This window comes from Taudactylus pleione, unplaced genomic scaffold, assembly GCF_031769625.1.
Source record: "Taudactylus pleione unplaced genomic scaffold, aTauple2 ptg000201l, whole genome shotgun sequence".
NCBI lineage: Eukaryota > Metazoa > Chordata > Amphibia > Anura > Myobatrachidae > Taudactylus > Taudactylus pleione.
This window is the reverse complement of record NW_028284603.1, coordinates 7364765-7385506: the sequence shown is the minus strand read 5'-3', so window position 1 is coordinate 7385506 and position 20742 is coordinate 7364765. Positions and strand designations below refer to the sequence as shown.

The following is a 20742-nucleotide window of genomic DNA, read 5'->3' as shown; positions in this document are numbered from 1 at the left end:
ATCAAACCAGGATGTCAATTAAGTTAACAGACACTGTTACTTTCCACATTGATCTCCCTATCGCTTAATGGTATCATAACACATTTACACGTGAATAATCACATCACTTTAATAAGATGTTTTAAAATTAAAGAGCATAGGCATTTAATAAACTGCCAGAGACTATTCTCATGTTCCCAACAACTGTTATGTTTCTGGAATCACAACTATGCAGGTTCTTGGAGACAACCTCTAGCAGCAGTGATTACCTCACCCTAAATCTACAATCATATGGGACAGAAGGACAGGCAGGTCCTACATCTGTTCTCAACACTCACCCTGCCCCTGGAGAATCAACATTTCCAACAAGCCTTGTCTGGTATATATTAAAGAGGCAGAACATGTATTTACAGTGTATGTAAAAAATAAACTATGTTTTTGTGGGGGAAGGACGGTATTCTCTCAACTGGTAGGAATTGTTTAAAGGAGGAAGTCCAGCTTTACACAACGTCACTCTACACCCTTCCCAGTTGCATATAAGAAGTCATTTGAGATGACTCCTTACCCAAACCCTACCTGAAGCCAGGAGCTGATTGCTTCTTGATCTTGCAGAGCAGATCACTCCATTCACCCAATCATCTTCCATACAAATCAAAGAAAGTGCTCTATTCTGAATTCTCTCACACACTCGAACCTATGTGGTTCCTCCCCAAGATGGCTGTCTCACTTGGTACTCCAGTGGGTAGAAAGCATAGATCTGATGATTTTGTAAGGATCCTGCATCTAGCATTAGTATTCTATAGCCTTGTCGAAGCTGAATAATTGGCTGAGACAAGTTCAGTTTAAAATTTAATCGCAGCGACGCCATCTTGCGAATGGCCGCAAGACTCCATTTTAGAAATGCGATCGCAAGACGCCATTTTGCGAATGGCCGCCTAAGCGCCATTTTAGGTGAACTCACAATATAGTACATGTGGCGATATTTTTATTAGCACTATGCGATCGCTTCTTTCACCATTTTTCATACGCACAATTATACTCACAAGGGCGCTATTAAATAATCGCATATTAGCGAATGCATGAGACTTAGTATGAAACCGCTGAAAAAGTAGCTTTATGCGCACGCATCTGCCCCAAATTAACTAGCGTCCTTATATCAAACCCCGAATACTCACACACTACATATTCGCACACAAGGTTCCATTAGCATCAAAATGTATGATTCAAGTTGGTTAAGTTAGTTTAAATGCTAAGAAATAGAGGTTTTTGATAACTAAGGTATTATACATGATAAGCAAGGTGTGTTTGGTTTCGTTCTGATACGTATGCTTTTTACAGCATTCCGGTGTTATCGGTGGAGAGATCGCATCATACAAACTCAAGTTACGGATCGCAGAACTTACAAGCAACAAAATGTTTAGCTGATGGAATGTTACAGGAGGCGTTACTAGAAAGACCCCTGTTGTTGGAGGCAGGGAAAGTCTATTTGAAACAACCTGTTAAATGTGCCGTAACATATGCTTCTCCTCTGGGAACCAATGAGATCAGCAGGAAGTTTTCCCTTTGTCCTGCTTCAGTCTGGGGGGAATAAATACATGTGTCCGAATACTGGTTTTCCAGTTCATGCTGAATTTTGGGTGTACTGAGGATATCTAGTCTGAGGTCTATCTCTGGGTCCAGAGGCGCAGCATATGTATAACTGTACTTGGGTCTGTATTATTTCCTTTTACGCCTAACTTGTGTATGTATAGATTGCGTGTAACTGACTGTACTTTTACCTGAATAATACTTGTGCGTTGGAACCACAGATTCCACTCCTGTCTTTATTTGCGGTTATACTGCGTACGCAATTAGCGTTATGTTTAGAGGTTATAGGAAGGTTTTGTCTTAGAGGTTCTAGGCAGATGAATCTTAGAGGTTTATAGGCAGGAATATACTAAAGGTTAATACTGACGATTCAACAGCCTCTCTATTAGGTTTGATCTCTTCCAGGCATTGCCCATTCAGCCCAGTGTAACCTGTGTAGTGTGCCCTAGATGGCTGCCCCATCTTGTACGTTCATAGGTAGGATAAATAATCTGTGGAATTTAAGAACAATGGCTTCTTCAACCGTGTATAATGTTAATTGTTTTATATATTGATTAGCTGTAATTATCCTGTATAGCAGGACAACAGAAAGAACTCCTTTGTGGGGGCACTCTCTGTATTAAAATGTAAGAATGTATATTACTTATAAAATTTAACTTTTATTCGGTATACCTCTAAAAAAAATTGTAATTTGCCACATACAGTACACGAAAACAAACAGAAAGAACAATTGAAATACTGTGATATTTGGTAACAAACTCTAAAACTGACACACAGTAATTCTTATTTTTTTAGAAACATGTGATGTCACTAGTTCAGCATGAACCTGTTGAGGACTACTGCATAGGGAGTTTACCTGATTAATTGCGCAACACCAGAACTGTGAACTTTGCGGATTTTCTAGACGCTGTTTATGTGATATAGCTTGTTATAATTTAGGTTTATTTGTGACATTAATATTGGCTATCTCAGTTATAAGCACATCCAGATACTTCGCCTTATCTTTCCCAAATTGTGTATGGGGAACAAAAATAACACAGACACTCAATATTATATTGTGAAATTGATACATGTCTGACTTTTCAAAGTAATACTAAATTACTTAATCTGCTGTGGTCAATTATTTGCTACCAAATATCACAGTATTTCAATTGTTCTGTTTGTTTTCGTGTATTGTATGTGGCAAATGAAATTTTTTTTTAGAGGTATACCTAATAAAAGTTACATTTTATAAGTTATATAAATTTTTACATTTTAATACAAAGAGTGCCCCCACAAAGGAGTTCTTTCTGTTGTCCTGCTATACAGGATAATTACAGCTATTCAAAATACTCTACTGTCACTCCTGGGGAGCACCACCAACCGGGTTACTAACAGAGAGAATTTACCCTCTGAGTATTAATAATACGAGGGTTGTTCAATTAGTAATGCCTAAATGCTCATAACTCTGAAATAATATGCAACATTTATTTGAAACTTTGCCAGTTTGTAGTTTAATGTGTCTGCTAACTATATATGTAGTTTTGTTTAGGTAGTCCAAGATATACCATTGAATCCAAGATGAAACAAAGAGCTGTCATTGAATTTCTGGAAAAAGAAGGCTGCAGTGCTACAGAAATCCACAGAAGACTGAAAAAGTGTATGGTGAGCGTACAATTGACTATAGCAATGTCAGAAGGTGGATGAAGCATTTTCAATTGGGAGAATAGTCCGTGTGTGACAAACCTCGTGGTGGCAGACCATCAAAATGACAGCAGAGAACCGACACAAAGTCGATGCCATGATTCAGAAAGACCATTGTGTGACCATCAGAGATATCAGTGATGAACTTGAATGTAGCCATGGCATTGTAAAAACACTAATCAATGATTTGGGATATCGTAAAGTGGGTGCTAATTGGGTTCCAAAGCAATTAACCAGGGATCATAAGGCCCAGAGGGTGGAAGTGTGCAATGACCTTTTGACCAACTTTGAAACCAACCCTGAGACGTTTTTGGAAAATGTCATTACAGGAGATGAGACCTGGGTATTCCTTTATGACCCAGAAACAAAGGCCCAATCAAAGCAATGGAAACACCTAAGTTCACCTAGGCCAAAAAAGTTTAAATCACAGCAATCCGTAAACAAAGTCATGGCCACATTCTTCTGGGGTTGCCGAGGTGTTATTCTCATCGATTACTTGGAATCAAACCAATCAATCAACAGTGATCGATACATTATTACACTTAAGAAGCTGAAAGAAGCCATCCGCAAAAAAAGGTCAACAATTCCACTGTCAAATGTCATCTTACACCACGACAATGCCAGACCTCACACTTCGATGGCAATATCTGCAGCCATTGCCAAAATGGGGTGGGCAATAATGCCACATCTACCATACAGTCCTGATTTGGCCCCTTCTGACTTTCAACTGTTTGGCCCTCTCAAAAACTGTTACCGTGGTCAACATTTTGAAGACCGAGAGGTTGTTAAAATCGTCATACGTTCCTGGGTCAAACACCAACCACTGGAATTTTTCCAAAGTGGATTCACAGCTTGGGTTGAAAGGTGGAGAAAATGTTTGAGGGCAGATGGTGAATTTTTTGAGTAGAGTCATTCTGTTAGTAAGACTTCAAAGTATTTTACTGCTAATTTTCAAATCTGTATCTATAATAAAATTTGAGTTGTGAGCAGTTAGGCATTACTTTTTGAACAACGTATGTTGGTTGTTACATAACAATAATAGTCTATGCTGTCATCCTGTGTGGAGTCCCCCTTTCTCTATTATATTGTTTTATATATTGTCTGCCAATCTAAACCTCTGTATTATGCTCATGATTAATGTGAAGTTCCTTGAGTCCTTCTGGGGAAAAGCACTATATAAATAAAATTATGATTATCATCATCTATTCAGCTCTAAAGGGCAGATGTACTAAGCCGTGTAGAGTGATAAAGTTAAGAGAGATAAAGTACCAACCAATCAGCCCTGTCAGCCATTCAAGTGACAGGAGCTGATTAGTTGGTACTTTCTCTCTCTCCAAGGCATCTCCCCCCAAGACAGAAGACTCAGATTTCTTTCTGTGTGTTACAACATCACAGTGTAATGGTCTCTTTCTGTGTGTTACAATATCACAGTGTAATGGTCTCTCTGTGTTACAACATCACAGTGTAATGGTCTCTTTCTGTGTGTTACAACATCACAGTGTAATGGTCTCTTTCTGTGTGTTACAACATCACAGTGTAATGGTCTCTTTCTGTGTGTTACAACATCACAGTGTAATGGTCTCTTTCTGTGTGTTACTTACAACACCACAGTGTAATGGTCTCCTGGCTTGCCTTCCCCTATTTGCAGGATAGAAATGGATTAATAATTGTGAAGAGCCAAACAGGAACACCAATGTTTGTTTTCCCCATGAACATCACTATTACAGCCTACTGAAGGTATCACGAGAGTGAGTGAATCCCTAGTGGAGGATCACATAAATTACAATCCTTTGAGCGAAAGGAAGAAAGAAGTACAGTCTATACAGGTTATATTATGTCTTAGTATGGAAACGTTTCCGTAAAGATGTCGGACCGTGCCAAAATGTCTTATAAAGGTGGATCAGTATTTTACAGTTAATGATCATTTATCATTCTATCCTTTGCTTCAAATACATACAGTATAAATTCCAGCTACACAGCCCATCTGGAAGGGGATAAGTGAGAGTGTAATTGGGTGAGTACCTCTAATTCAGACTCAGGCGCGGTAGACAATATTTTCTCCAGGTCTAACTTCATGGCCTCCTCCAGCTCTTGTCTGATGGCTTCTTGAAACTGCGACATTCCTCCTCCAGACATTGCTTGGCTTAAATCTGAAACACCAAAGAAAAAAGCATAATAAGTAAAAAATAAAAAAATAAGTGCCTGTAATTAGTATTTGGGTCACAATCTGTTCTGTTTGGTGGCAGATTGATTTTGAGCATGTGACTTACGCTTGCTGCTTATGTTGGTAGTCACTTATACACTAGCAGCGAGTCAATTTGTAGACGATAACTCTGGCATCAGTGCATGTGTGCTCCAGTTACATTTTATTTTTAGTTATTATCCTTGAAATCTCAAAAAAATAAATAAAAAAGAGCGCCTCCCCTCAGCAGCACCAGGTCAATTAAATACTCCTCTTACTCTGATGTAAAGGTGCCTACACACTTAGCGGTATTTTACTCGATTTGCCCGATTCTGACGCATCGCGACGACAAATCGTGTAAAATATGCCCAAATCGTGAGTGTCCACTCACGATCACGATGCACGTCCCCGCAGGTCGTACATCGCATCTTCAGATCTGCCATACTGTAGGGCAGATTTGCCAATCTGGGACACGATGCGCTGGGAAAAGTTAAGGATGCCCGATAGATCGTTTGTCACAAATCGCGTGCAGGACTCCCGGGGAGCTGCTGGGGGAGAGTTCAAGGGAAATCTTACACGATGTCGGAACATGAGCACATCGCCAAGTGTGTAGGCACCTTTAAGTCTCACAGTCACACTTTTTTCTCAGGGCTTCATTTACTGGGAGATACTTAATGTGCCAAAAATAAACATTATAACCAAGTTCAGTAAACATGACGACTGGAATTGTAGAACGCTAATGTTCGCAGACAGCAATGTGTCCCAGAAAATACTTACAAATGTTGGAAACTATGTATGAATATATGCTGGAGGTCAGAAAGGATAAGCCACACTCAGCCTTCATTTACTTTCCCCTCTCCTCTGCCGGGAGCTTAATGACATGGCTTCTAGCATTTAAAAGTTCCCAAGCAGTGTTTTATTAATACACCAAAATAAAACAAATATATTATTGTAACAGGGCATCAAAGTCAAGCTTTGTGATGTAAAGTCCAAAACCAAGAAACATCACATCAGTCCAAAATGCAAGTGAAAAGCCTACAATACCCTAGTCCAGAGGTTCTCAAACTTGGTTCTCAAGGCACCCTAACAGTCCACATTTTAAGGATATCCATGCTTGACCACAGGTTACTTAATTAGTACCTCAGTCAATTTGATTTCGCCACCTGTTCAGGGGTGTTTCTAGAGAGGAGGGGGGCCCGTGTGTCTCCGTCATGGGCCCCCTCCTCTCAGTCTGGCGGCTGCGCGGCCAGCGCCGCACTTATAGACTAGAGTGTGCCAAGAGTCTATAGCACATGCGCAGGTCACTGGGAAAATGGCCGCGGCGGCCATTTTCCAGTTGTTTTTACAGCGCCAGACCCCCGCGCTGACGTGGGACTCCGGAGAGGTAAGTAATACTATGGGTATAGGGTGAGCGGTGCGGAGCCCCCCTGGACCCAGGGGCTTGTGTGCCCCGCACACCCTGCACCCATTATAGATACGCCCCTGCCTACAAGGAGCTCTTCAAAAACATTTATGGGTTGTCATTGTTGAAAGGTACCAATAAGGAGAATATAAAAAGGCATAACATGTACCATGGAATGCTGAAGACTATTATCAATCAGTGGAGAGAATGTAGCACTACAGAGACAACACTAATATCGTTATCATTCAGTCGTCCACTTTATCGTCCATTTTTAACACAAAAACGATGAACGATAACGACGACGTGGGTTCCCGCGGGGTGGGGTGGCTGCTGGTGTGGCCCCACCTCTGGAGCCGCCACTGCCGCCCACTGTTCTTACATCTACAGTAGTTATCATTAATATTGGGACTCACACCAGCCTTATACTGGGTACAAACGATCCATCTGGTACAGATGTCCCATCTCTGTCCGCACGCTGCAAATGAGTGCTAAAGTCACCTGACACGCCCATAGCACTCCCATGAAACGGATCTGTTCTGTACAACCACATGGTCAGTGCCCAGAAACACCCATCACACGGATAGTGTAGTGCGTTTTAGGATGAATCAATCCATACGCACTTAGCCAACTCCGTCCATGTCCTTAAGTTTGATTTGGTGCATGCGCAGTCGCCAATTCATTTCTTCGGCGCATGCACAGTACGCAGTTGGCCATTACACCCGACTCAGAATCAGGCCCGTTGGGTGGCTGCCAATATCAGCCAAAGTAACAATATATACTGTATACAGATAAACTACTAAACATATAATTGAATACAAACAAAAAAAGGTTCAAGTAAAATAACAAAACTAAATATATCTCACCAAAGAAGCAGGGGGTGTGTAATTATGAGACAGACAGACGGCCGCGATGACGTCGGTCTAAACCCTGACGAGGGAAGCCCGACAAGGGACTTAAGATAGGCATCGAAATACTGACGCCTATTTTAATCCCGACACCGGAATACAGAAGAACGCCAGCCCGAATGAGGTAAGCCCAGGCCGCCCCTTACTATTAGCCGCGGGGGTGAGGGATAGGTTTAGGCAGCGTAGCGGGGTTAGGTTTTTTTGGGGGAAAGAGGTTGGGGTTCGGCACCCCTAGGGGGGAGGGTTAAGCACCACTGGGGGGGGTACTAAGGGGTGAGGGTTAGTCAGGAAGGAGGGAGACTTAGGTTTAGGCACTAACGGAGAGGGTTCGGGTTAAGCTACAAAAAGGGAGGGCTGGGGGAGAAGGGTGTATACTTACCCGAGCCCTGTCGGGATACCAACCATCGCGATGCCGCTGTCGGTATTGTGACAGGAGGCATCCCGACAGCCGGCATTACATATCCATTCCAGGCAGAGTAGGCAAAATAACAAAAAATAAATGATGCTCCAAAGCATCCACAATATCCTATTCAGATGGTTTATTAAACATCTCTGTAGTAATCCATTCATCCTGCATGAGTTCCTACAACTCCTAAAATACAAATGTATTTTATATTAAAGAATGATTGAACTAGGTTACATTTTTACAAAGTAAATGTTCCCCTTCTATTATTCCTCTGATCATACAATTATAAACGGTGTCTGTAACTCATACTGAACTAAGTGGTATTGCTCAGTAACCTTATTAAAGTGACAGATGCACATAAACCAGCACTGACAAGGGGCATAACTTTCTAAAAGGTTATTCACTTTAACTCAACATATAAAAATAGGGATGGTGTCTTTTCAAAGGTCATAAGCTGCTCTGCTTTTTATATTTTTAGGTTACGATTTTCTTTTCTATTGCTGTAGACATTTTATTATGGGGAATGTTTCATACAGGTCACAAATATTGTTATTGTTTACTTATATTGCACCATCATATTATACGGTTGTCCATATAGAATATGTAGTCATTCACACTTCCGTCCCTGGCCCATTGGTGCTTATAATGAAAACTCCCTACTTCGCACACACACAGTAGGGTCCACTTTATCGAAAATCAATTAACCTATTAGTATGTTTTTGGATGGCTGGAGGAAGCCAGAGCACTAGAGGGAACTAGGACCCTTACATGCACAAAGAAACATGACAACTTCCACGCTGATAGACTCCTGGGGGTATCTTTAGTAAAGTGAGAGTTTTTAGAAGTGGAGATGTTGCCCATAGCAACCAATCAGATTCTATTTATCATTTATCTAGCACTTCCGGGAAAATAATAGCTAGAATCTGATTGGTTGCTATGGGCAACTCCTCCACTTCTATAAACCCGCACCTTAGTAAATATACCCCCTGGTCGGAATCAAACTGAATCCCGGTTTGATCCCGAACTGTATTTGCAGGCTGAATCCCATAAATTTGCATTACGCAAAAGGGTGTAATTGACATTTAATGGGCAAAACTGGGACCACAAAAAAAAAAGTCTTATAGGGTGACAGCCATTAGTTGCATACCCCTACTTTGTTACCTATGAAAACTAAATTGCTTAAATCTTTAAATTTAATTATCTGGCACACGGGGAAATAATAATAAGCACTAGGACCAGCTGGGGAGTCACGCAGATTACCTACGTACGTAGCGTCCCGGAAGGTCTCCACGTATCCAACACACACACACACACATTCCTGACCTGTGCATCATACAGGAAACACATGCTACACATAAAAACTCACTGTGAAAACTAGATCACTAACATAAGTTTATAGGACAAAACAACAGAGCAAATATGGCCATAACCTGATATCCTAAGCACTCACGCCATGAAAGTGTGAATATTATATATTTGGTGATCATACACTTCCTTATCTGCTATCCATGAAAACTAATACATGTGTACCCAGACATCACTATCAGCATTGCATCTCGTTGATACATATAAGCCATTAAAAACCTCTATAGAGTATTCAGGGGCTTAAATAGAAATGATAGCAGCCCAATGCTGCCCTGTGTGAGGTAGAACACTCCTGAAGGGCAGAGAGCGCACATGTGTTGGATTTGGGGGAAGTTAAATCCCTCAGAGAAGCCACTGTAACAAGAGAAGCATTCTGTGCAGGGGAGCATTCTGTGCAGGGGATCACTTCCATGCGCTTCATTTGACTTTGCAAAGAGTTTAATGGCACAGCTACGTGCCAGAGATGTGAGAGAGACACGAGAAACCAGTTAGCAGTAAAGGTGCAGTGAAAAAATAACGTGTGTGTGTGTCCACTGCTAAAAGTGTGTATTGGCATTCACTTAAATAGCCATGGCATGGATGCATCCAGCAACATCCCGAAATTGTGGTGAGATAATTGAAAAAATGACAAACACTGGTGGGATGTTCGGGGCAGTACTAGCAGCTGGAGTTACGAAGGTTTAAACAAATAAACTGGAGTGGCTAGGTAATGATGCTGTTGAATAATTCTTGGGCTCATTTATCAATGAGTTTTATCATACGCAATGAGTGATAAAACTGGTGACGTATGATAATGGTGCTCCAGCCAATCCCCTCCAGCTGTCATCTGTTTGAAATATGACAGTAGGGAGCAGATTGGCTGGAGCACCATTAAAATAGGCTACAAGTTTTAAAACTCATTGCATATGATAAAACTTGTTGACAAATGGGCCCCATCAGGCCGGTCTAATAGATCTTTTAGCGATGTCAATGTCACTTCTGCTGAAAAGTGGACTCAGGAAGCAGGTGTCTCTCCAGGAAGCCAACTACCTATCAATGTGTCCTACAAGATGGACGCAGGTGCAGCTGGGGCACCAGTCACAGCGCCCTTATACATCTCGGTAGTGGAAGTATGAAGTCTACACAGTAAAAAGGACAAGGCTTCATAACCTTGATTGCCATGATGTCATCTGTAAGGTTCCTCTTATAAAAACAAGCCTGCTACAGGAAATTCCTAAGATCAGTTTGCACCATATATGGCTATGATTACTGCAAATTACAGTAAAGAAATCTTGTCTAGTTCAAAAGGGGAGATGCATCAAACCTTCAAGAGAGATAACGGTGAGAAATTGCACCAGAACAACCAATCAGCTTTTAGCTATCATTTTTCTAGCACAGTATATAAAATGACAGAAGCTGATCAGTTGCTATAGGGAAATCCTAGGGATGACCATTGGTGGGTTAACCATCAATGGTACCATTGGTGGTTGACATCGATGGTATGAAACCATCGCCTGGAAACCATCAATGGTTTCATCTACTATTGGTCAATTCTGCTTTAATTCTTGCCTGGCAGTCGGCCAATCAGGAAGTAGGGGCAGGGCTTTGTGGGTTCTGTTGTGGGGCGGAGCTAAGCTACATTCCCCGGCACATAGGGGGAAAAAAAAAACATTGTGTGGCTCTGCGCCATCCATGGCGGAGAACCATTGGCCATCAATGGCAAACCGTCGGCCATCAGGGGTTAACCATCGATGGCCAATGGCCGTCCCTAGCAAATCTATTTACCTCATTGGGAGAACACTGAACATAGGGCCTGATTCAGCAAGAAACGCAGTTGCGTATACTGTATGCACGCGATCGGTCAATTGGCATACTATGCATGCATCACAGCGCGAACTAGCCATTGCGATCGGGATTGCGATTGCAGGCACTATGCAGACCCATGGCAGAGTGACTGATAGGAAGTGTCGTTTGTGGGTGGTGATGGGGGGTGGTCAGGTGAATGCAGGCGTGCCAGTGCATTTCAATGGCGTTGCAGGGGTGTACATAAATTAGCCACTGTGATACCAGATGCCGCATGAGGCCTCATAGCAAGTAAGCAATTCCTGAGTAAGGTCTGGGCTTTATTAACTGTCTGATGTTACCGATTGTTTCTCTATGTTGGTCAAGTATAAGGATGTGAGTAAGGGGAAGTGGGCGTCCTTAAGTCAGACAGAGATCGCAATGCGAATGCAAACATTTAAATATCATACTAGCCACGTACAAACTGCATAAAAATAAAATACAAAAATTGCATTGGACGTGTTTTTACGCAAAGGCAAAAAAATGGGAGGAAGAGGCCTCAAAGATGGGTGCAATGTAAATAGGATGCTGTGCGGTGCTACTTGTTCAAATATCAGTCAATGTTTTATTAAGTTTTAATTTACTACTTTTGCTGATGCCTAGTTCCCTTATGTTGTTATGCAAGTTGTCAGAAAATATATACATCCTGTCAAACTATTTAAATCCAGTAATGCAACACAGACACGAACACAGCAAAATCCTGACAGCTGATGTTACTGGTCCGATGTTCTACGAGTATTGTCAGTGTGCTAGTTTTACAACCGCTGCTGGCACAGCCTACTGAAAACAGAATTACCACCTTGACAATGATTAGAGACAGTGAGGAGATTAATGTTTTGGAGATTTTTACAGGGTCCAGGGCATAATAAAGAGCACTCGCCTCTCCTACCAGACAGACAGTTTAGCAATTCCATCTTGGCCAAACGCAAATATGTGTAGCGAAAGCGGAGGTAAGGTTGTTAATATACAAGCCATCATTTTGGAACACTTGCTTAGCCAACATTCCTTTTTGGCTAAAAGAAACAGTCAACTGCCAAATACAGACCAGCATCAATGAGGGAAGCGGTTCAATTATCAGATTATAAAGTCTCATAATTTCAACCAATATAAGTAGGGCTACACTTATCGTCAGCCCGATGTGTCGGGCCTGATGTCACAACTGGCCGGGCATTTAAATTTGACCACCCAGTTGAGCTGTCACTCACCGCCGGGTCCTTGCAGCATGTGTACGGGCAATCGGCAGGTTGCCCGTACATACCAGCAGATGAGACAATAGTGTTCCCTCTAGCTCCGGCGGCAGGCAGGGCGCCGGAGCTAGAGAGGGCAATCTTGTGCCCGCCCGAAAAGGGGCGTGGTTATGAAAAGGGGGCGTGTCTATAAGACGCGTCCCCTCTTCGTCATACTTGGGGGCGTGCCCGGCGCTTACGGACATGCCGGGCAGCCCCCAAGCGCTGCAGAAAGGGAGAATAGATGCCGGGCGCATGCGCCCGGCGTCTATTCTCTGGCGGTGACCGGGTCACCGCATGTTTGTCCACCCGCGGGACACTGCGTCCCGCGGGTGAGAACGGCTCCCGCAGGCTGTTAGGGTAGGGCGCTTTTTGCCCTCCTCCTGGAGGGCGGGGTGCTTTTTGCCCTCCAGAAGGAGGGCAGGGCGCCGCGCCCCGCTAAAACAGCCTAGCGGGAACGCTAAAACAATATATATCTGCAAGATAAATCTTCATCTGCTGTGCTGCACAGCAGATCGAAAATGTCTGAACGACGTTGTTAACAGACATTTCCGCTGCGCACGCCAGCAGATGCACTAGATATATATCACCCGGGAACGGGCGATATATCTATCAGTGTGTATAGTCCTACTCTTTCAACACCTTCGGCACATATAGGCACACTATGGGAAAAGAAAGAAAAGACAAGAAAGAAAAAAAAGAAAGATAGATAATTTTAAATCTGGAAGGGGAGATCTGTTGCCTACCTCTGTACAAAATAAAAAAAGGGGTTACCGTGGCCCATCTCTGGTGAGATCTAATTACTGTCTCCCCAGTAGATCAAGATATTTTCTGTTTTCTTGCATCATACATCCTAAATCTACAGTACAAGCTTGATCCATATTACAATCATCAACCTACCCCATTCAGTACAGGCACAATTATATGAATGACACATGATCGCCTCATCTATGTCATTCTGTTCTGGAACAATGCTGCAATGTAAAAATATACTTCAGCTCAAGGTCATGAATATTGATTGCTTCAGCCCACAAAGCTTCTGCAAGAAGATGACAAAAACCGTTACAGAAAAAGTATCAATGGGGATTTGTCCGATCTACCCTGGAAAAGAGTCTAACCTCAAAAATGTTTCGAAGCTTAATAGTGCCTGGCACATGGAAATGGATACAGTAGGCAGTATTATATTATGCTACAGTATGTCAATGCCTGCTGTCATATTCTCTGTCCTTCCTGTACCTGACCATGTCCCCACTGACTCAGCCCATATTCTCTACCCTTATGGTAGACCCAAGCTTTACTTCTGCAAAAGGGCTTGTCCCATCTTTATTCACATCTCTCAGTTTCCATAAAGGCAATGTTGGGAGGTACGCCTCGGGTAGCATGTACAGGTCCGAAAACCCAAATTCAAAAAGACATTGATAAAATAGAAAATATATATTGTAGGACAAAGGCTACAAAAATGGTGTACAACAAGACTTAGGGCCAAATTCAATTAGGTGCGAAAAGTCAGTTTCTGCGGAAAAGTATCGACGGTGACGTCATGTCGCCATGAGAAAACTTTACCCCGTATTCAATTCCAAGGACTTTTCAAAACGTGCAAATGTCTGGAAACCACCCAGCACCCTTGGGTAAACGGTGTCAAAAAAAGTTTTAAAAATACTTAAGAGCACCCCAAAACAGCACTTTCATTTTGGGGGCGAAAAATACCAAAGTTGGGATAAAAAGTTAAAAAGTAGCGAAATAGACTCCAGGCTGTCCCCAAGGATGCCCCAGGTGTTTTTAACTTTGCAGGTGCTTGAGGCAGGTGGATTTTTTTAAGTTTTTTAAAAATTTACTTTCGCAACTTTGAAATATGCTAGCATACATTTTCGTGTACCCCAAATCTGCTGGGACTACTTATTTTCTGCAAAAAAAACCTGCTAAATGCTATTCTTCACCACTTCTGCAAAGACGCTAATTAGCAGCTATTGAGAGCATTTAGTACCCCAAATACCTTCAGCAGAGCTATTCGGGGGTATCTGTAGTGATCCCCAATGTCAGTGCATCTTTTGGGGGGTGTCAGGCTAATTTCTCCAAATCTGACAGGACTTTGTCAGGTCCGAATTCGCCGGGTCCCGTTTTAGCCGATTTCTAATTGAATACGGGGATAAGCGGGGACAAGCGCGATACTTTTTCGCATGGAAAACCTGCGATGTTGGCGAAATGTACAGAATGCGAAAAGTACCAGACTTTTCGCATCTAATTGAATATGGTCCTTAGGTGTATATGTAATAGCCTGCAATTTGCAGGCAGGCGTGAATTTCAACTAGTTAGCGGCTATATTTAAAGCACCAATTTTCTAAAAGACAAAACCAACCTCCAGTTTTCTTCTACATTCCCAAAAAATAGGCTGGTAGGTTAAATGGACTCTGAGAAAATGAAACCTGGAATCAGTGTGCAATAGCTACCATTGTCAATGACAAATATTCTCTGCTAATTGGTGTACTTATATAAAAAAAAAAAATCACAAGAGATTAGGAAGGTAGTACATTTAAAAAATAAGGTGCATTAATTTTCTTTGTCGTTATGTTATGAAAGGAGTCCAATAATTTTTCATTGGCTACATGCATGCAAGTACAGTTTTCATGTTCCAATTCCTTCTGAGTGTGTCAGCAAAGCCAATGGGTCAATGCAGCTAAATGGGAACAAATTAAACTGTGCATAGAACAAATTGCTTTTTATACTGTGGCGGATTCAACGCTTAGCCTGCAGCCCCCCAATATATGTCAGTGCACCAAGAACACTAACACAATGCAATTAACTAACCCATAATGAACAGGCTTTCTACAAAACAGATATTTAGCTACAACACAGCAAAAGTATTGAGTGTGAATAGTACTTAAATGCGGGTTAGTAATAGAAAGGAAATATTACTTAGCCAATGAGGGCCAATCAGCTGTCTCCATAGCCCAGAGGTGGCAATCGCTCTTGGCTTAAAGTTCACAAGTAGTATAAATGCCATTCCTAGGCAGGTCCAATTTTATTGCTTCCATATTTCCTAGAAGCGACAGAGCCATGTATCACTTTTATCATGTATAGATGATAATTATGTATGTATGCATGCAGCACATTAATAAAAAGAACGCAAAGCTTACATATAATTATTAACACCCTCTTTTATTTGCTGTAAAGTAATCATAATTATTTTCTTTGGTTTGTTCCTGGGAATGAAGGCGTATTCATCCTTTGTGCAGTCCCATAGCTACCAGGCCGTGTTAGCTCTAGTCAACATCTGATGCCAGTGCAATGTAATGCATATGTATGGGATCTGTTCTCATTAAGTTTCTTAAATCACACAAACTCCATTCTTCTTCCTTGATAGACAAAGCATTACTATTTACGTCACTTCCCGATTTCCATTAGTACATCCCATATACACACTACTGCTGTTCTTACAGCCAGTCTTGATGTTTCTCAAACTCTTACTCCTTCAACTCCCTTATTAGCAGTAAAGTGCTCAGAAGCCGGATTTTGTAGCAGGAACATTTTATTTTTATTTTTTTTACCCTATCCTGAACTTCTGGTATCTAAATGGCCTTATCTTTACTATAACCACTAAGCAACCTAACTAGGTCATAATCAATTTTGGGCACTAGCCTGCTCAGCACCATCAGTAGCAGGTATGGTTCACTTCAACAATATCACATAATTTGCCTACACAATTTAATAATACCCTAATCCAGAGGTTCCCAAACGCGGTCCTCAAGGCACCCCAACAGTTCATGTTTTACAGATAACCATGGTTGAGCAGAGTTGGTTAAATCAAATTGACTGAGGAACTAATTAAGTCACCTGTGGTCAAGCATGGATATCCTTCAAACCTGGACTGTTAGGGTGCCTTGAGGACAAAGTTTTGGGAGCCTCTGCCCTAATCTTGCATATTGTCTGGCTCAAGTGACAATGGCTATGTACGAAGGATCAGCTGACACTTCCTGGAATACGGAGAACCTTGGATCCATCTAAACAGAACTGATCTGGATCTTACATATTGGGCGACTTCTCATTCTATGAAAAATATTTATATTACGCTATGCATACGGAATATTTCTCCATTAACTACATATTTTACTTATCTCATCGGTCATTGTTTTTTTCTATGTCTGAACAATATTTATATTGCAATGCTATTGTGGCAGGTTAGGGCAATGTGAGTATTGTAATCCCAGTAGCAGTCTAACACTATAACATGCTGTTCTAATTGGAAGAAAAAACAAAACATAGATTTTCAAAATATATCGGGAATACAAGTTTTTGTTGTTTAATGTGAAGGGAAAGGAGCAGTCATTTAAAAAAGGTAACACCAGGTTGATTTTTCCATTTAAATTACTGCTACTTTAAAACATCGGACAGTCTCGCGCGGAGCTCGCCAATACCTGCAGTCCGCCGGCTATTACATTTACCCCCAGGTTGGAAGAAACTGCTAGCAGCCTATAGCTGGGTACACACTAAACAGATATATCTGCAGATGATGGTTGTTCGTACACACTGAACAACCATCATCTGTGCTCAGTGTGTAGGAGGGGGCGGGTCCCGCTGGCCGGGGGGGCAGGGCGGTGGCAGACCGCCCGTACACACTTGCCGATGGACAGATATATCTGCAGATATATCTGTCCCTCGGCTGTGCAGCTCAGCCAATGCAATATGTCTGAACAACGTCGTTCGCAGACATACCGCAGGTACACACTGGCCGACGTGCAGCAGATATATTTGCAGATCAATTGATCGGTCAATATATCTGTCAGTGTATACCCAGCTTAAGTGTTCAGTCATCTTCCAACCCTTGCAATTGGGCTAGCCATGTACAGTACAGAGCCAGACTGTACAGTCATCTGCCCAACTCTCTGGCCAAGCAGCACGACTGGCCCACACGTGGCAGTTTGACAGCTCAAAGACATAGGGGTCTCCTTCAGATGTGGACACTAATTCAATTGTAGCTGCAATCCTCTACACAGCTGATGCAACTGCTTTAGCTGCTGGGATATGTAATGAGGCGCCCATCAGTGCCATCGCAAATCCAAGCAGCTCCATACTGATACGTAGCTACCGTCGCAGATCATTCCATAATCGCCCATCTCACTAACCCTATAGTCACGCAGAATGGCCAGCTGAACTGAGACACTGACGCCATGTTTTCTGCGTAAGGTATCGCAGTAGCATCCTGAGACACACCCCGAAGACGGCCGTGACATACCTGCGTTTTTGCTACCACTCCCCGTAACCACCCCCAAATGGTCCCTGACTGTCAATCACCTTGCAAAGAAATCACTGCGAGCGGCATCGCTAAGGTCACTTGGCGCGTGCATAGTGCAAACGCGTCACATTCACAGTTGCCCGATAATCGCTCAATTGCTTAAATATTGCCATTGCATCCCCATCTGAACCAGGCCCATAGTTTCATATCTGATCTAATGAGATTGAAATATGTGTCTGCAGCTTAAATACTGCACTTCATACCTGGCTGTTGCTATGCTATTAAACCCACAGCTCTGGAGGCTTTGTTCGGAGAAAGGACATGAGCCATTTGCTATCAATTAACTCCCTTGTTTGCTGGTATTGTAAAGCAATGACATTATACAGCAGGGGGCATGGCAATGCCTTTTGTTTCAAGGAGGTGTGTGGGAAATTATACAGGAACTTTATGTTCTGAATATCTGTCCGCATAGGACAAGATTTCAATATCCTTTTAGAATTCTTGCTGAAAGCCATCTGTTTGGTAAAGCCGAGCAAGTATTCTACTCAGGGGCGAATTAAGAGGAGGGGGCGTGTGTGCAGTCTCCGCTCAGGACCCCTTCCTCTCTACCCGCCGGACGGCAGCGCACGGAGCACAGCGGTAGACTCTGCGGCGCATGTGCAAGTCACTGGGGAAAGGACACGGCACCCATTTTCCCAGAGAGTTTCCCTACAGCGCATGCACAAAACGCTGGGAAAATTGAAGCGGCGGCCATTGTCCAGGCGATTTGTATAGCTCTGCTACGGCCGACGCGTGACTCCGGAGAGGTACTGAATAAATGGATGCAGGGTGTTCGGTGTGGGCCCCCATGGACCACACACCCTGCACCTATTATAGATTCGCTCCAGCTTCTATTACTACAATAAAAGCAAGCTACTGGGTCCAGCCAGTTATCACTCTGAAAATGCTGTATCTAGGTAAATAGGATTTGATGGCCAGAAAGACCTAATGAGAGATGTATCAAACCTTCAAGAGAGAAGTTTCCCATAGCACAGTCTATAAAATGACAGAAGCTAGTTGCTCGCTATAGGAAACGTCTCCACATCTCCTCCCTAATCACAATGTTTAATGGGACAATTACGATGTTAAATAAAGCTTACTGTACTTTCGCTTGCTGTAAATAGCATATATTTAATAAAATATATATATCTTCTTTACATTACTATCTGGGTTGTCACCAAAGTGGATGTATTTAAATCTGGGTACTTATGTCATAAAAGATATACTGAATTAACTTCTATTACAATTTGAAATACCCTCAGGGACTTTGTACATAATGGTTACTCTTTTAGCGAAATAGCAGAGGTTATAGAACCAGTTGTTGCACATATGCTGCTATCTTGTGTTATTTAACTGTATTATTAAACAAATGGTATTTATGGATTGGGTACAAAGGTCATTCAATAGCACAATATGATCATGACTTAGATCACAATAAATATGAATATATGTAGAAATTCCAGATATATTGTTAGAGGGTGTTCAACGACCAATGACTGTTAGAATACAGAGAGGGACATGATCAAACATGCAGAATAATGTTAGGGAGAAGGGGTGTGTGCCACCACTAGAGGTAGTGATATGTAATTAGTACGATCTCTAACTGCAGCCTAAAGCTACACTAACGTGCAAATGTCAGGACCATCGCAGACATGCATGCTAAGGTCTGGTGGATGAAGTCCAGCTTGGGCCAACTGAGAGCTGCACGGTTTGCGGTTTCTAGCATTCAGGGAGCTATTCAATTGTTTTGGGCGTCCCCAGCTGGGCGTCTATATGATTGGGCACCCGACAGAGCAATTTAATTGTAGCTCCGTTCATACGCCTAAAGCCACGTGTTTCTTCTCATAGCCTCCTGAGGTGTGAAGAGAAATGTATGCAAAGTCCATTTTCTTCGGTGCCCTAACCACTTCTTTAGATGGGTTTAGCCGCTTTGCGCAGCTAAACTCAGTGCTTTTAAATAATAATGGGCACCCGAACGGAGAAACAACTGAATTTCTCAGTGGGGCATATAGACGCCCAGTGGGGGGCGCTCAAAATAATTGAATTGCCCCAACAGAGATATATGCACCCCAGTCGAATTTCCAGTTGATGGTGAATGGGCGTAACTGGTATGTAACATAGACTAAGCTGAGTGACGGATGTCTATACAAATCCAGTCTATGCAGAATTATCCGTGCCATCTCAGAGGGATCTCTTACAAGAAGGATAATTCTGGTGCAATCTCTTGCAGACATCGATAACTGCAATTTAACCAAGAGTAAAAGGTAGGAGCAGTGCGAATGCACTGATGCGTGCACATCTGCATACAGGAGAATATCTGCATTAAGGAGGAGATTTGTCAAACCTTCTACAGAGGACAAGTGGAGGTGTTGCCCACAAGGCCGTAACTAGGGTTGTGCGAGCAGTGCCATCACACAGAGCGCAGGGCAGCTGCCACATGGCCTTTGCTTCTGGCTAGCAGGGTGCCTGGAACGGCACCCTGCAGCCAGGATCGTTGCTGAAGTGCCTCCCAGAGCATCCCGTGGACGATCCAGACATGCACACTGTAACATGTACAGCCTCACTGCACTTCCCAGCACTGGCAGTCCCGCCCCCTCAGCGTGACATGTCATCATCAGGTAAGGGGGCATGGCCGGCACCGGTCCCAGTGCCGGCTAGTTACGGCACTGTTTGCCCATAGCAACCAATGAGATTATAGCTATCATTTTATAGACTGTAGATAATAAAAATAGCTAGAAGCTGTTCGGTTGCTACCGGTAACACCATCACTGCTCCTCTTTAAAAGGTTTGAGAAATCTCCTCTAAGTTCCATGTATGCAGAGTGAATGTAATCATGACCAGCTTGCATGCAACCCTGTATCTGCTTCTCTGTATCTACAGTGCCTTGCTAAAGTATTCACCCCTCTTGGCGTTTTAC

The 20742-nt window shown here is 42.6% G+C and overlaps 1 protein-coding gene across 4 annotated transcripts in view; it reads right to left on the bottom strand.

Moving 5' to 3' along the window:
• UGP2 (UDP-glucose pyrophosphorylase 2) overlaps positions 1-20742 on the bottom strand; it is an 87793-nt gene that overhangs the window by 56819 nt on the left and 10232 nt on the right. For 3 of the 4 annotated variants that reach the window (XM_088477221.1, XM_088477219.1, XM_088477220.1), the window contains exon 2: positions 5272-5399. In XM_088477221.1, coding sequence (XP_088333347.1) covers positions 5272-5385 — 114 coding nt within the window. In that variant the 5' untranslated portion in view covers positions 5386-5399. Of the gene's footprint in view, positions 1-5271; positions 5400-15469; positions 15568-20742 lie in introns of those variants that run through there. The other variant, XM_088477218.1, reaches the window with a different exon arrangement.